The sequence below is a fragment of the Lytechinus variegatus genome, chromosome 19 (assembly GCF_018143015.1).
Source record: "Lytechinus variegatus isolate NC3 chromosome 19, Lvar_3.0, whole genome shotgun sequence".
Classification (NCBI taxonomy): Eukaryota; Metazoa; Echinodermata; class Echinoidea; order Temnopleuroida; family Toxopneustidae; genus Lytechinus; species Lytechinus variegatus.
Window position 1 is genome coordinate 18,416,712 of NC_054758.1, and position 14,724 is coordinate 18,431,435.

At 37.1% G+C, this 14,724-nt stretch overlaps 1 protein-coding gene across 2 annotated transcripts in view; it reads right to left on the bottom strand.

The window, feature by feature from the left end:
- LOC121406169 (zinc finger C3H1 domain-containing protein-like) overlaps positions 1-14,724 on the bottom strand; it is a 49,769-nt gene that overhangs the window by 29,778 nt on the left and 5,267 nt on the right. For both annotated transcript variants that reach the window (XM_041597187.1, XM_041597188.1), the window contains exons 2-5: positions 5,061-5,329; positions 4,094-4,211; positions 3,142-3,212; positions 1,718-1,880 (exon numbers count right to left, since the gene is read on the bottom strand). In XM_041597187.1, the coding sequence (XP_041453121.1) occupies positions 1,718-1,880; positions 3,142-3,212; positions 4,094-4,211; positions 5,061-5,329 (621 nt within the window). The remainder of the gene's footprint in view (positions 1-1,717; positions 1,881-3,141; positions 3,213-4,093; positions 4,212-5,060; positions 5,330-14,724) is intronic.

The following is a 14,724-nucleotide window of genomic DNA, read 5'->3' on the forward strand; positions in this document are numbered from 1 at the left end:
ATATAAGCGCTAAATTGGGCGGAATTTATACAGGAAATCTGCATAAACCTTGGACTCCACCGTGGGTTTTTTAAAACCCCCTTTGTGAATTCGGGCCAAATATGCCGAGACAGAGATGTTCACTATTCCAAGATCTACACACAAGTTCATAACATGATAAGAATTGACCCATCTACATTTTACTGGTACATGAGCCCACTTCCTCATTCCTAAGTTAATATGCAAATGAGACTAATACATATGTAAATAATCACTTCAATTACATTAACACATGTACATCTAAAGTCTACAGCACAATATTGAATGAAAGAGGCCAACATTCAGCGTATGAGTGTTGTGAGAAATTTGATCGGAATCCAGTAGCCATGTGTAGTATGTAGGGACAGGTTTCCATGTCATTCATATGCAAATTACCTCATTAAATATGCAAAGATCTAAATCCCCTAACCTCCGTTTACAATGATTGCAATTGTTTAAACTCCATAGAATTTGAACCCAGCATGTGTCCCACATGTTATTTTGGTATATAAACACACAAGATTTCAAATTTATTTCAATATGCAAATGAGCTCATTATATATGCACAAATCAAAATATAAGCCATTTTACACATTCTCAGAGCATTTCGTAAAATTCCTTCAACAATTACGTTGAAAAACACAATATCAACCTTATCACTCATCCAAACTGACAAATACATATCATTTAAAAGATATATCAAACTTTACATTTTATTCACTGTATATCATCCATACATCAACAATGGCGGTATATAATCGAACTATTGCCCTTAGTTTCATGGAGGGGATGCTTGCACATGGGGTTACATACAGGTATATAATTACCTACCACACCCCAGGGAAGGTCTGAGACAAGGGCAATAGCATCCGAGAGGGGTGCCCCTGGAAACAGGGGGTGATGTAACAGAAAGCCTTGGACCTTACATGGGGATCCCTTCGGGCAGAAGACGCTGTGTTAACCACACAGCGGATGCTCAATGCCCCAGTGTATTGGTTGGAATACATCACGCCAGCAAATCTGAGTCAAATGTGTGAGGCTGCCAAGTAGTAACTCAATTCAGACTATACTCTCCTCCACCTTTTTTATTCACATTTTCTGAGGAAAATATGATTTCAAAGATATTTTTGTACCACTAGCACACAAAAATGTTTGAATTGTCAGAATTATGCTTGGACTCCGAGACAGCTTCTTAATTTTGGTTGTCTGAAATTTTTTATCTCCCTGCAAAGTTTTCCAAATGCTGGATATACGTGAATTGACAAATTTATCCATATTTCATGTGAAAGGTGAATAATCAATTTCTTAGAGGTATAAATTTGATATCAAACATCTTTTCTTCTTAATGTCAATGAGTTGAAATAAAAATAAATGTTAACTTCATTGCTCACTTAACATATGGCACAACTCTCTACATGCCACTTGAATTGCAGCTTCATGGGATTTTTGCGTACGATTTGATGCCAATTGACGACAACGGCATATCTTGGATAATTTCTTCCAAACAAATTATTTGGGAATAATCTAATTTTTTAGCTCACCTTCCCAATTTTTCTACACTGTATCATATGGTTTACAATAGATCCTATAGGAATTTCAGGGGCTAGGTATACGTTTTCCAGGGCTCTTAAGAACATTAAGGGGGCAAAAATACTAAAAACCAAAATTTCCTTTGATATGAATAAAAGAGTGATCTTACTGGGCACATTTTCTTTTTCTTCTTCTTCATCATCCACTTCCATTTCTACTTCTTCATAGTTGTCAAACTGTCCCTCAGGAACAGATGTGTCTTGCTCCCCCGTTGCTGGCAAGATGGTAGCTTCTGAGGAATTGTTATTGTTCGCTTGGAGTGAACTTCCACTCTGTGGAATAAAAAGTAATGTCATAGTGGTCCCCAATCAGAGTACGACATCAATCAAGCTTTTACATGTAAAAGATCCAGGGGGTGTTTTACGAAGACTTAAGTACGACTTAGAGTTGCACTTAAAGATAAATTCCAGTTTTGGTAACTATCTCAAAATGACTTTTTACAGAATCTAATATAATGACCACCCAAGTGTCTGTTTGTATGAATAAAAAATATGTGCCAAAGGATTCTGGAAGAAATTGTGTAATTGCTGAGAAATAAGCAAAATAAGTGCGGATTCGGTCACTTCCGTCGGGTCTTTATTCCAGCAATATTAATACACTGTCCCACGTGTGCCTATCTGTGTTGGTGATCTTCAGTGTGATCATTTTTCAGCGTAGGTTTCAAGATTTCACAAAGTTCAGTTTATGTAATTGTACCAGATCTAGATCCTCGATGATATACTGACAATTAAGCCTGGTTTTACAGGCTTTCTCATGAAATCAGTGTTTACTGCAACTACTGGAATTTCTCTTTAAATACCGAGTTGCGTACGGCATGAAGGGCTTGACAACATTGGTCTGATCGTATCATGAGGACACGCACTACTGTATCTACTGTATCTACATGTATCAATAAGATCGCACGTTACATATCATGTACGAGTCATCATTTAAGTGCGACCTAAGTCATACTTAAATCTTTGTGAAACACCCCCCAGAGGGTGCTAACTATGGGGGCAGGCCTTCATGTAAGGCAATAGCTAATGAATTTGCCAGGGTCCCCAGCTTTTCAAGAAAACAAAATCAACGGCTGAGATCTCTGTGTGGGGGGGGGGCTGTTTCCCCCCCCCCTTCTTGGGCTATGCAATTTTGAAACAACCCACACCATATAGGGTTAAGTCTATCCCTCAGACCTAACATACATGTAATGCCATTATTTACCATAGATTTTTTACCACTATTTTGTTGCTATCTTGATATCTTCTCAATTAACATAAAACTAAGTAAATTAAATGAAATTAAATGACCTGTTCCCAATGGCTGTATCAATGATTTCCATTTCCCTCTTCTTAAACAAACAAGGAAATTATTTTCAATTCATAACTGAATACAAGAGCAGGGATCAATTGTTCTATTCGATGTAATTAGAAATCTATGGAAAAAGCATAAAAATGAATTACAATCAATTGTAAATGTTGTGTATTTGTTAATGTTTTCAGGGACCTAGGTGTTGCAGGCAGACAGACTAAAATTGTAAGTTTTTTTTTAACCAACCTGTTTCTCAACAACTGGAATTTCCGGTTTGATGACGTCACCATTTTTCCCAACTGAAATCTGCACATCATCTAGTGGATCAAAGAATAAATTCAACAAAAAATCATCACAAATGCTTGATTGAATATTTCATTTGCTAAATTTGGGGGAAACCCAACCCAAATTGATTGATGTTTTTATTTCATTTTCTTTAACTCATTATTTGTGGGCGATTATAGCAGCAAAAGGATCGAATGGAGGTGGAAATAATTGTAGCATATTTCCATCCAACAAATAATTTCTTAAAATCATGCAGGATCAAATCAAATTTGGATAGAAAATAAATTAAATAGGGTATGAATGAAAATTTGAGGCATATTTATGATACTTAATCAATTTCTTTTCCAGATATTATATCAATAACCTTATTAAATCACAATACTTCAAATCACATTTAGATAGAATATATATATTTTAAAAGAATTTCTGATGTTCCATTACCATTATGCTTTTCAGCCCGCATATGCATTCTACTCAATTATTGTTATCACCTTATGTCTGAATATCTCCTGTCTTTTCACTTGCATTCTTTTCATTTTCTCTCTCTCTCCCCCATGCATTTCTGTAAGTGACACAACATTTGCTTCAGTGACAATTGCTCCGGGCTTAATTTTGTTTATAAAGATGTGGGGTTAGGTGCAACTTCTGAAGGTTTCCATGGCAAAGAAGAATAGTGTAGTAGGTTTCACGGTACACCATGTATCTTTCTTGGGCAAGTCGTGGTCCTGAAAAGGACAAGTGTGTTCCTGTCGTCTTCAGGAGAATGAGGATTAGGGTTGCAATATGGTTTTATGTTAGGTTTAGGGTAGGGTGTAGTGTTAAACCCAGGGTTGAAGTTGGTCACACGATTGGTGTGTGGGATTTAGAGTGGAGCAATTGTCGCCGGAGCAAGTCTCATAAAACCTTTCTGTACCTGTATCCGTCTTGTCTGTTTTCTCTTTCCCTTTCTCTTCTTTTGCCAGTGATGCCAGGGCCACTTTTCTGAGTTGAAGGAGCATCATCTCTTCATCTTCGTTATCTTCATCTGGTTTCTGAAATAAAGGTGGAAAAGGGATCTAAGTCAATGCCATTTGGAGCCCGTTACAGAAAAGTTGTATTCAAATGACAGGCAAAATATCCAGCATCAGATGCTACAAAGCATTTCATGAGCCCAATTGCGAGGGGACAATAGTGACACTATGCTTGTGCATGGGCCCATACATTTCTTTGTCATAGTTGATGCTGGATACGCTATTGAATGAAACTGGGAGAATCAAATCCAAGAAGTCCCAAATGTTTAACCCATTGTCGCCCGAGCCCGCATATATGTGGGCAGGACTCTATGGAAATCATGTTATAGCAAAATCATTCAGTTTCAATCAGGTTAATTCTGATTGGACAAAAATGAAGAATTTGCGCTTAATTTCAAAGATGTGTTTGATTGAAACCTTTTCTGCAAGGACACGTCACTTAATGTATTTTTTTTCTCTACAACCATTTCACCCTAACAACTATTGTTCTAATTGCCTCTTTTCCAATTTCTCATTTCCTATTTCTGTTAAATAGCCTGTAAAAAAAGACTTTCATCTCAATGTGAGGATCTAAAATGTATGTAACCAAGTTTCAAATGATTTTTCATTTTCAGTGGAACTCTGCAACTTTCATGCCTGCCCTAAATTGAAACAGTTTAGAAATTGCAGGTACCAGTACCTCAGTACCTTTAATACATTTTCCCTTTTATTTAGTTTTAGATCATGATCATTTTTTGAAATGTAATCATAAACAAATCCCTAAAAGTTTCCTCTAAAATACAAAATGTAATCTTATCATTAATCGTAAAAAGTCAAAGTGACTGACTGTTGTCAGCTCAGTTTTACTTTTTAATATTGAAGATGACATACTTTCTTAGTAATTTTCTCTGCTGATTTGTCTTTTGGTCTTCCACGACTTTTTGATTGTGAAGTCTGCCCTCTTTCGTATCCATGTGTAGACTTGTTGCTATGGGAACCACCAGAGAGCCGTCTCTTTTCTTCTCTGATCTTATTCTGGATGCTGCGATGATCTCGAAGAAGTCGTTCATATTCAGCAAGCTCAGGCTCATAGCTCAATGGCCGATATGATCTCTGATGTCTTATAATCGGTGACCTTGACCTTGATCTTCGAGACAAATCTGGTAAAGAAAGGAGATAGTCTAGGCCCTAAATCTTTTACTTTAAAGCAATAATGCCCTTCGCTCTACACATCTTTGCATTGCATACTTACATGTATGAAATCGTGGGAAAATGCCTTTTGTAAATTTGGAACTTGGAAACAACAGTTAAGCGAGGCCAAGGCAAAGGATATGGGGAAATTTTTTTTTTCTATTGCTTCATAATTCCTAGCCTTATTACGCTCACAATACTGTGTGACATGTTTGTGGTATGGCAGTGTATCCTATTGCCGGACACCTTTATTTCAGTGCTTTAAAAATGACAACCAGAGGAAATACAATGAAGAAAAATTATACCTTGCTATTCCAAATATTCTGAAAATTATGAATATGATGAAATTATTTCATATTTTCCAACCGTTTTCTTTGCACCGCACTTGCCGCATACCCCTCCGCGAAAAACAATTATTTTCGTGCGTGACAAATTACATCATAATTCCGGACGCGCGACGGACGGGTAAAAATATTCTTGATTATAATGATGTAAGAAAGAGTTGGTGTGATTTTTTTCATGATATATCATCTCATGAGTAAATTCTAAGTTTTTGTTTGCTTTCTTATATCGATTTTGAGCAGATCTTTGTAATAAATTGGTGTTTGCTAACTAATTTCATTTTTTAAATTTTTTTTGATTGCGTGTTCGATATGGCACTTTCCAGTATTAATGCTCGTTCATATCGTGACCCTCAGTCAAGTTCTATCGATGCGCAGACGATCGTTGACGGCTCTCTATCTACCTCGCGCACGGACGGCCGGGGTACATAGTACCTTGAGAACTAGCCGTCGACGATCTGATCGATGGAGCGGACGAGATTGAAATTCGGCGAATCAGCCGAAATTAGATCCGTATTGCCATCAGAAAATAGATCAATTGTTAATGCAAAACTATGTTATATGATATTTTAAGCATTTTCTGTCATTTTAGAGAAAAATAAGGTAAAAGTTGGATTTTTTCGCCTTGTTTTTGCAAACTTGTTCTTTGAATTGATCTGTGAAATCGAACTGCGGAAGTCTTACGGTACGAAATTGATTTCGTACGCAGTAATATGCGCGTCCGGAAATATGATAGTGTCCGGTAATACAATACGTGACTATCAGTAGAGGCGCACGGCCAATATTGGAGACTGTCTCCAATGTGGGAGATTATCTCCAATATCAGAGACTTTTGTGAAGAATTTGGGTATCCAATTTCAGAGACAGTCTCCAGTTTTGGAGACCAATTTCCTTTGTTTACATTTGCGGCAAAAGAATTACCTTGGCGGTAAATAAAAATGTGATAAGCAGATTCCTCATGAAAAATTAACCCTTTTCACCGTCTACTTTACAAATTCACCGTCTACTTTTGTTTTGATAAGGATTTTTGTTGTCAATCACACACAAAACAAATGGGCTTCTGACCTCAGTGAGACAAAATTTTGGGTGGAAAAAATCATGCTTTTGTCAGGGACCTGGGAACGATTTTTCAGTGGGGGTGCTGAAAGCTCTCCTTAACGGTGGGGGGGCACAATTAAGTTTTCCATAATTATATACACACACACCTCTAAGGGCACCACACACACACATATATTTTAGCTTTCATCTTATAAAAGAACATAGATATATAATTAGATAATTCGAGCGCGAAGCGCGGGCTTTTTTTGGCGGGGGGGGGATTTTATCTATTTTGTCCTGAACATTTAACATTTTGAGCAATGTTTGTGGTCTTGAACAAGATGCGTATGCAACAAATAATAACTGCGAACGTCATCAGCACGAGCAGATATTTTTTAGATACGCTGTGGCCTGATCGAAAGGGACGTGTTTGCAGTTATTTGCAGTTACCCATTAAGACGATACATATATCAACAATCAAATAATGCGAGCGCGAAGCGCGAGCTGAAAATTTTGACATTCCGACCTAAATACTGGCATTCTAAGCACTTTTTGTAATCATGATTTAGATAGGTATATAACTATACATTTGATGCGAGCGCTAAGCGCGAGCAGAAATAAAAATGAGATTTCAGACCTATAAACGGGACATCTTAAGCACTTTTCTAATCATGAACAGGATGGGTATACAACTATACAATTGATGCGAGCGCAAAGCGCGAGCGGAAACAAAATTGAGATTTCAGACCTATAAACGGGACATTCTATTCATGTTTTGTAAATCAAGAATGTGATGGGTAATTTGATATATTCTTATATTAATAATGTGAGCGCAATGCGCGAGCAGAAATTTTCTGATATTCTGATCTGAAACTCCGCACTAAATGTAATATGGTGTTAACAGGTAAAGAAAAATCAGACGAACATAAGAATCCGACAAGGAAATCAAAGTTATTACATTTTAAAGATTAGCATTATTCCGGTGAAACAGTTTTAAGCATGTCTTCATTAATATTCATTGAGCAAACTGATGATGTCATATCCCCACTTGATCTTCTGTATTTCATTATATAGAATTAGGTTTATTCAATATTTTCCCTTGAAGAACCAAAAACAGTTGAATTGACAACTGATTTAGTCAATTAGATATTCTTTGCTGCAACTTATTTCATTATAAGGGAGACATATCATTTACAATGTTTTGGAAAAATGAAATGATTTTGATTTCATGTAATAACACAAGAAACAGGATAGTCTGTGGGAATGTAACACCTTCAACCCACCGTTGGCGGAAATCCCAGTGGGCACAGGGGGACACTAAATGAAATGTCCCCCTCCTATTTTTGGTCTTTCATTAAGGAGAAAATACATCACTTCACAATCGAAATAATACATGTACTGTATTTTTGACTTTACATTTTGGGTGAAAACCTTTTTTTAGGGGGGGGGCTTGTCAAATTTTGTTAGGGTTAAAATGACCTAACATTTAGGGTGATAACCTTTTGGAGTTTTTTTGGCTTGTCAAATTTTCCGGGCCCTGGTCTCCCCTACCTTTTGGGACTGATTTCCGCCCATGTCAACTCACCCAATTAAATATTCATGACGACATGCATATCACCGTTTTCATAAAATATTGCTGAAATTTAGAATTAAATAACTGAACTATTTGTTATCAGATTTTCATAAAATTTATTTATTTATATAAAATGTATTTGATTAAACATTTTCAGCCCGGAGTACCCCCCAAAACAAGCTGCGTATCTGAATAAACATGCGTGCGCGTGTTAAAGATAGACCTAGCATCTGGGGAGCGTTTCATGAAAGGACTTGTCGGACGTTTTATCCGACAAGTCCTGTTTTATCCGACAGTTACTATAGTAACAGTGCTTATCAACCAATCAGAATCCAGGAAAGTTGTCAGATCTGACAACTTGTCGGACGAAAATATTGATGAAACGCCCCCCAGGGCATTCTAATTATATATATTTTTATAATGAAAATCAACAAAGCGAGCGCGAAGCGCGAGCAGAAAATATTTGATATTCCGATGTGAAAAAGGGTGAATTTAAAAACTATTTTAGGTACTGTGTCGGAAAATTCTGAGGGGGGGGGGGCTCTGCAAAACGTCGTTCATTTTCATTACATTTCTGTCATTTATCATACTTACCACTAGCTTTCCAGGAGATGCTGCCTATGGAAAATAACACATGCAGCACCCCCTAATTTGGGGTTGCTTCACCCCCATCAGCACCCCGCTTCCCAGGGCCATGAGGTAGGACGAAAATGAGTGTGAAATTTGATTTCAATATGTCTGACTTGCAATTGTTTATACAAAACACGGGCGGTCGGGCTCGCGCACACTTGATTCGACATAAAACCTGGAAGTTTGAAGTTCAGCCACACCCATGTGTTCCTCCCTGCTATCGAGTAGTGTATAGTAAACTATCGGGTTATACGTATCGCGCGCGACCACGTCTGTATCCGAGTGCCGAGCTTGATTGAGTCGCGTATAACAGAGCGAAGTTATTGAAATATGTGAAAGACTATGTAAATGATTTGCGATTTTTGGATGTGATTATTATGTTCATTATAACATATTAAAAAATACAGGGGGAACCTGATTTCGTGGGGGTGCTGCCTATGGAAAATAATACACGCAGCACCCCCAGGAAAATTTCTGGGGGTGCTTCAGCACCCCCAGCACCCCCGCTTCCCAGTAGCCAGGGGCGTTGTAGGGAGTGAAAGTTATATACTGTACGTAGATCACTCCCCACTAACGCCAGGAATCACCGTACATGCCTTTGCGTATCGGACAGGATTACCCATGGTGAACCCTAGACCTAAATCACCAATTTTAGTTATAGTTTTTCGCCCAAAGTTATGTACATGGGCAAGTTTTATGTTTACCCCCATTTGATTGTATTTTTTTAAGTTTTCATTAAATAAATAGTCGTAAAATTGAAAGAAATTAAGAGCAATAGCGTTCACTTACCCCCGTCTGTTGACGAAGCCATTTTGATTTCTTTTGTTATGATACCTAGATACACACGCGTGCAGAGCTGCAACTTAGATTTTAAAAATACTTGCATTTGTCAATAAAAATCACGATTTGTAAAATATTTGTTTCGGTTGAAAAATATCATGAAATAATTTATATGATATTTATCGATAAAAAAAAATATTTTGCGATTCCTGATATCTATCGGCAGATGCAAATATTTTTTTAATTCAAGTTGGCAGTCAAACCGCCAACCTGGATTAAAAAAATATTTGCATCTGCCGATAGATATCAGGAATCGCAAAATATTTTTTTTTATCGATAAATATCATATAAATTATTTCATGATATTTTTCAACCGAAACAAATATTTTACAAATCGTGATTTTTATTGACAAATGCAAGTATTTTTAAAATCTAAGTTGCAGCTCTGCACGCGTGTGTATCTAGGTATCATAACAAAAGAAATCAAAATGGCTTCGTCAACAGACGGGGGTAAGTGAACGCTATTGCTCTTAATTTCTTTCAATTTTACGACTATTTATTTAATGAAAACTTAAAAAAATACAATCAAATGGGGGTAAACATAAAACTTGCCCATGTACATAACTTTGGGCGAAAAACTATAACTAAAATTGGTGATTTAGGTCTAGGTTCACCATGGGTAATCCTGTCCGATACGCAAAGGCATGTACGGTGATTCCTGGCGTTAGTGGGGAGTGATCTACGTACAGTATATAACTTTCACTCCCCACAACGCCCCTGGCTACTTCCCAGGTCCCTGGCTTTTGTTGGTGTTGTTTCTTTTGTCCTTTTGCAAAGCAAGTCTCCAATGTGGGAGATTGTCTCCCCTATTGGAGAGAGTCTCCCATATTGGCCGTGCGCCACGTATGTGCACGAGATGGGAGAAGCGCTCGGGTAATGTATCTACAATGGCGCACAAGAGGGCGCGCATCCTAGTGAAGATCAAAAATTAATCACGCTCATTTTTACGACCGAGACTTCCGAGATTGCCCAAAGATAAATTCATATATAAAATCCCAAAATGGATTTCAACATCGTATAGCAATATAATATTGTCATTACAGACATATTTTACCACCGTTAGAAGTAACAACATTCAATTCAACAAAACTATCTCTTGGGAAGCATTTTACCTCAGCCGTCCAAACTTCCGGTTTCGTGCGACTTTTTTTAAGTAAGCGAAATTTACCCCAAAAGTTATGGTTTATCCTTTTAAAACCATAGTTTTTCCAGATTAAAAAAATAGATTAACGAAATAAGAGATTATTAGCTGATACAAATTAGATCTTAAATCCCATCCATCACTTTTTTCTTAAAAGGAATTCGTGTTCTTGCGTGACCCTCTAAGGCCTTGCTGCGCACAGTTGCAAGGCGTAATACACGCGGCTCTATGGAAGCACGTCGTCTGCTCAGGGCGTCCCATACGTCATTTTCTGTGTATGGTTTTAAGGGCGTAAATGGGCTGTGCGGCTGAGCTCGGGGGCTGAGCTCAAGTTGAAGAATGAATCTGAGTCTGTATGCATGGTTATGGAATTAAAATAGCTAAAAGATATATGTAGAGCGTTGCATGAATCAATAATTTCATTGGATTTTAGGTTTATTAAGATGTAATATTGTACATTTAATCAGATCCACCATTCATCCCTCTCAATCCAGCCAAAACAGTCAATGTCTACTCCACGTACTACCGTACCGCATTGACTGCACTCACCTCATAACATGTGAACCAATGTCTTTGTCTTAATTTTTTTTTTACTTACTAATCTATTTATTTATTCACTTTAATTTGTTTCATTACAATGAATAAATTTTATCTTCATCTGTACCAAATAATTTATTCATTGATTTATTACGTACCTTTCCCTTAATGATTTGATGACAAATGTGTTAGTTTTATTCTGTTCAATTCATTGAATATTCAATTAATTAACCTGATCTTAATTACATCATCTTTTGGCTTATACATTGAAATAACAGGCGTTACGAGGGAGCAGGCAGGGGGCAAACGCACGCTATGACTTTCCAATAGTAGGGCGGGGGGGGGATGGAGAAGAACGGGGGGAAATAATAGGATGAAGGGGATAAAAATAGATATTTGGGTAATGTACATGAAAATATATAACTAAGGTAATCGATTAAGGTTAATAATTGATATTTATTTGATAAAAATTGCAATATAAATCATCTTGCTCATGGTCAGAAACCGGTGTACGTGATATACCCTCTCAAGGCCAAGGGTGAATTTTCGCTGATGAAAAAAAAAACTCCTCGAGATTTCATTGTCTGCATCTGTGAAGTGCCACACGTAAGAATATTTCCAACGTATTTTAATCCAACTTCATAGAACTGTCAATACACTCTTACCAAACTGATCCTCATAAAATATCAGTATCATAAGCTACGTTGGCTCAATCTAGAGGCTACACCCACATAAAAAAAAGAAAAAGACAAGATCACCATCTTGAGCAAAAAGCTGTAAGTACATGTAGTTACACAACACAGTCTCAATGAACTGTTCACCAAGTTCTTGAATTGCAAAAATCTTAAGATTAAAAACCATGACTCTAAGCAGAAGTTATTTTTCTGGGGCCGGGGATACACGACTCAAGCAATTGTCAAAGAAATTCTAAAGGGGAGATGATACTGGGGCAGTTTTCATTTTGTTTCATTGAAGATTTTGTGAACATGTTTCGTAAATTTTACCCCCCCCCCCCCCCCCGCACCCCTGTTGCGTACAGCCATGATAAAACAATTCATTTTTATCTTTAATTCTTGTAAAAATTCTTTACCACAACGTGAATAGATAAAAAGTCTTTCTATATCAATGAAGTAAAATGTAAAATAATTATATTTTGGATAATTAATAAGGGGCACTATCCTGCCTGGTTTCAACACTCCATTCACTGCAGTTCATTTCATCAGCGGCGGTGACTTCTTTCCTCTCCCATTGACTTTGTACACAACGAGCACACACACGAGAAGAAAGGTGACTTATTTCAGGATAATGTACCTATTTTCAATTTTTCATAATAATGAATGCCCCTGGGCCTACTGATATAACTGAAAAAAAAATAAATAGGGCCTAAAATATTCTCTTAATTTTTAAAGCCCAGGATTTTAAAATACATGTTTAAAAAGAACCCAAAATCAAGTCGAATAAACATTAGGGGCCTACTATTTTTACAATAAACGATTTATAAAAAAATTAATGATACTCCGGACCCCCCCCCCCCCGAAATAAAAAGTAGAAATCAGAATTACCACCAAATAAAGATTCGATCTGGCTATTAAGTGGACTTCAGTAACTCCAGTCATATGAAAGTCATTTGGAACAAATACTACTAAACGTTTAAAATAGCCAAGAAACATTGCAATCACATTGATGATATTGTCAAATGCAGCAAAAGCAGCGAACACCATTCCACGTACTTCGATGCGGGACTGGGTTCGCATTGCCGACGACACCGGCAGTGCATTGGATGGCGTACCGCTGGAATTTGAATTTCGCTGCTCGGAACACTGGATACGAGCATAAATTCCAAAATCCATTTTGAAGTTAAAATACAGTGAAGACACGTATCAAATCAAATAAATATTGATGATTTTTAATGTGAACTTATGATTACCGTCGATCAGCATGTGTCACGTAAATTTCACATTCTCACTCTATCGTCGTTTTCCGGAGATGAAATGAGAATTTTGCCCTAAATTCCTCCAAATCAGAATATCACTGGCTATCAGAGAAAAAGTAGTGGAGAAGGTTTTTTGTTGTGGTATGGTAATGAGGATCCTCGTTCGTATATTATAAAATACAGTTTTCAACCAAAATCTATGGTTAGAAAGTTGTGATATTTTTCCCAAACCCTGTATTTTTTTCTCAAAATACGCTATTTTATTGCAAAAACACGTCACAAATTCGCCCTATGATTTGAGACATTTTCTCCTGAAAAAGCCGGCCTAAATAGGTTTATCGGAAAATATATGAATATTCATAAGGTTTGCGCACTCATTCAATGAACAAGGTTATGATATAACCTTGTTCTCAGTTATATCTCCATGTGTGGCAAAATAAGGGTGGCAATGTTTGGCTTATTTTCTCTTTTTCTTTGAGGCAAATGCTTGATTTTTTTACACTGACAGTTTCCATTACACCTATTATTAATACAACTTGGCTCTTATTTAAATTTGATTCTTTAAATCATTTTTTTCTTAATTAAAAATAGAGATCAAAAAATGAAAATTTTCTTGCCATATTACTTTCCACCAATAGAGGGCGTTCACAAAAATATGCCAAAATTCAAGTTTTTGAGCGCTCTGGTGAATACAAAAATTATTCCCAAGTTACTAATGAAAAATAAATTGCAACTGTATGGAAATTAGTAATTTTGGTCACAAAAGTGATATTTTAATGATTTTTTAAAGTGTGTGCTCTGTACAACATTGGCATACCATAGTCCTACCTGTAAATTCCCCACAGGCAGGGTGGTAGCAGTGAACAAGTGGGTTTGCGTAGGTATTTTTCTCGCGATTGCTTTCTTTTGATGTGATTGGTTGAAAGGGAAGAAGAGGTAAATTTTATCTGAATATTTATTTTGAGAACGGACCGTTTGCTCCATTTTCGATGACGTCACTATGGAAAATGGACGCACGCGTTAAATGAGCGCATATGAACGAATCAGGGACAACTCGGACCACGGGACATCTCGGACCGCGGGCCGAGTTGTCCCACCCAGTACGAGATTTTTTTTCCACAAGTTTGCGTCTATTTTTCCGTCATTTCGAAATTTCTTGTAAAGATTTTTTAGAGATATGGTCTGATGGTAATGTTCTTCACTTTCTATTACTTTTTTTTCGCTGAAATAAAAAAAAAGTGTAATTTTAGGCGTTTTTCGACAGCTCGCGATTCCCATAGGCGCGCGTGTATTAACTGTGTCGGTGCTCGGCTCGGCCCCGCTCAATAACT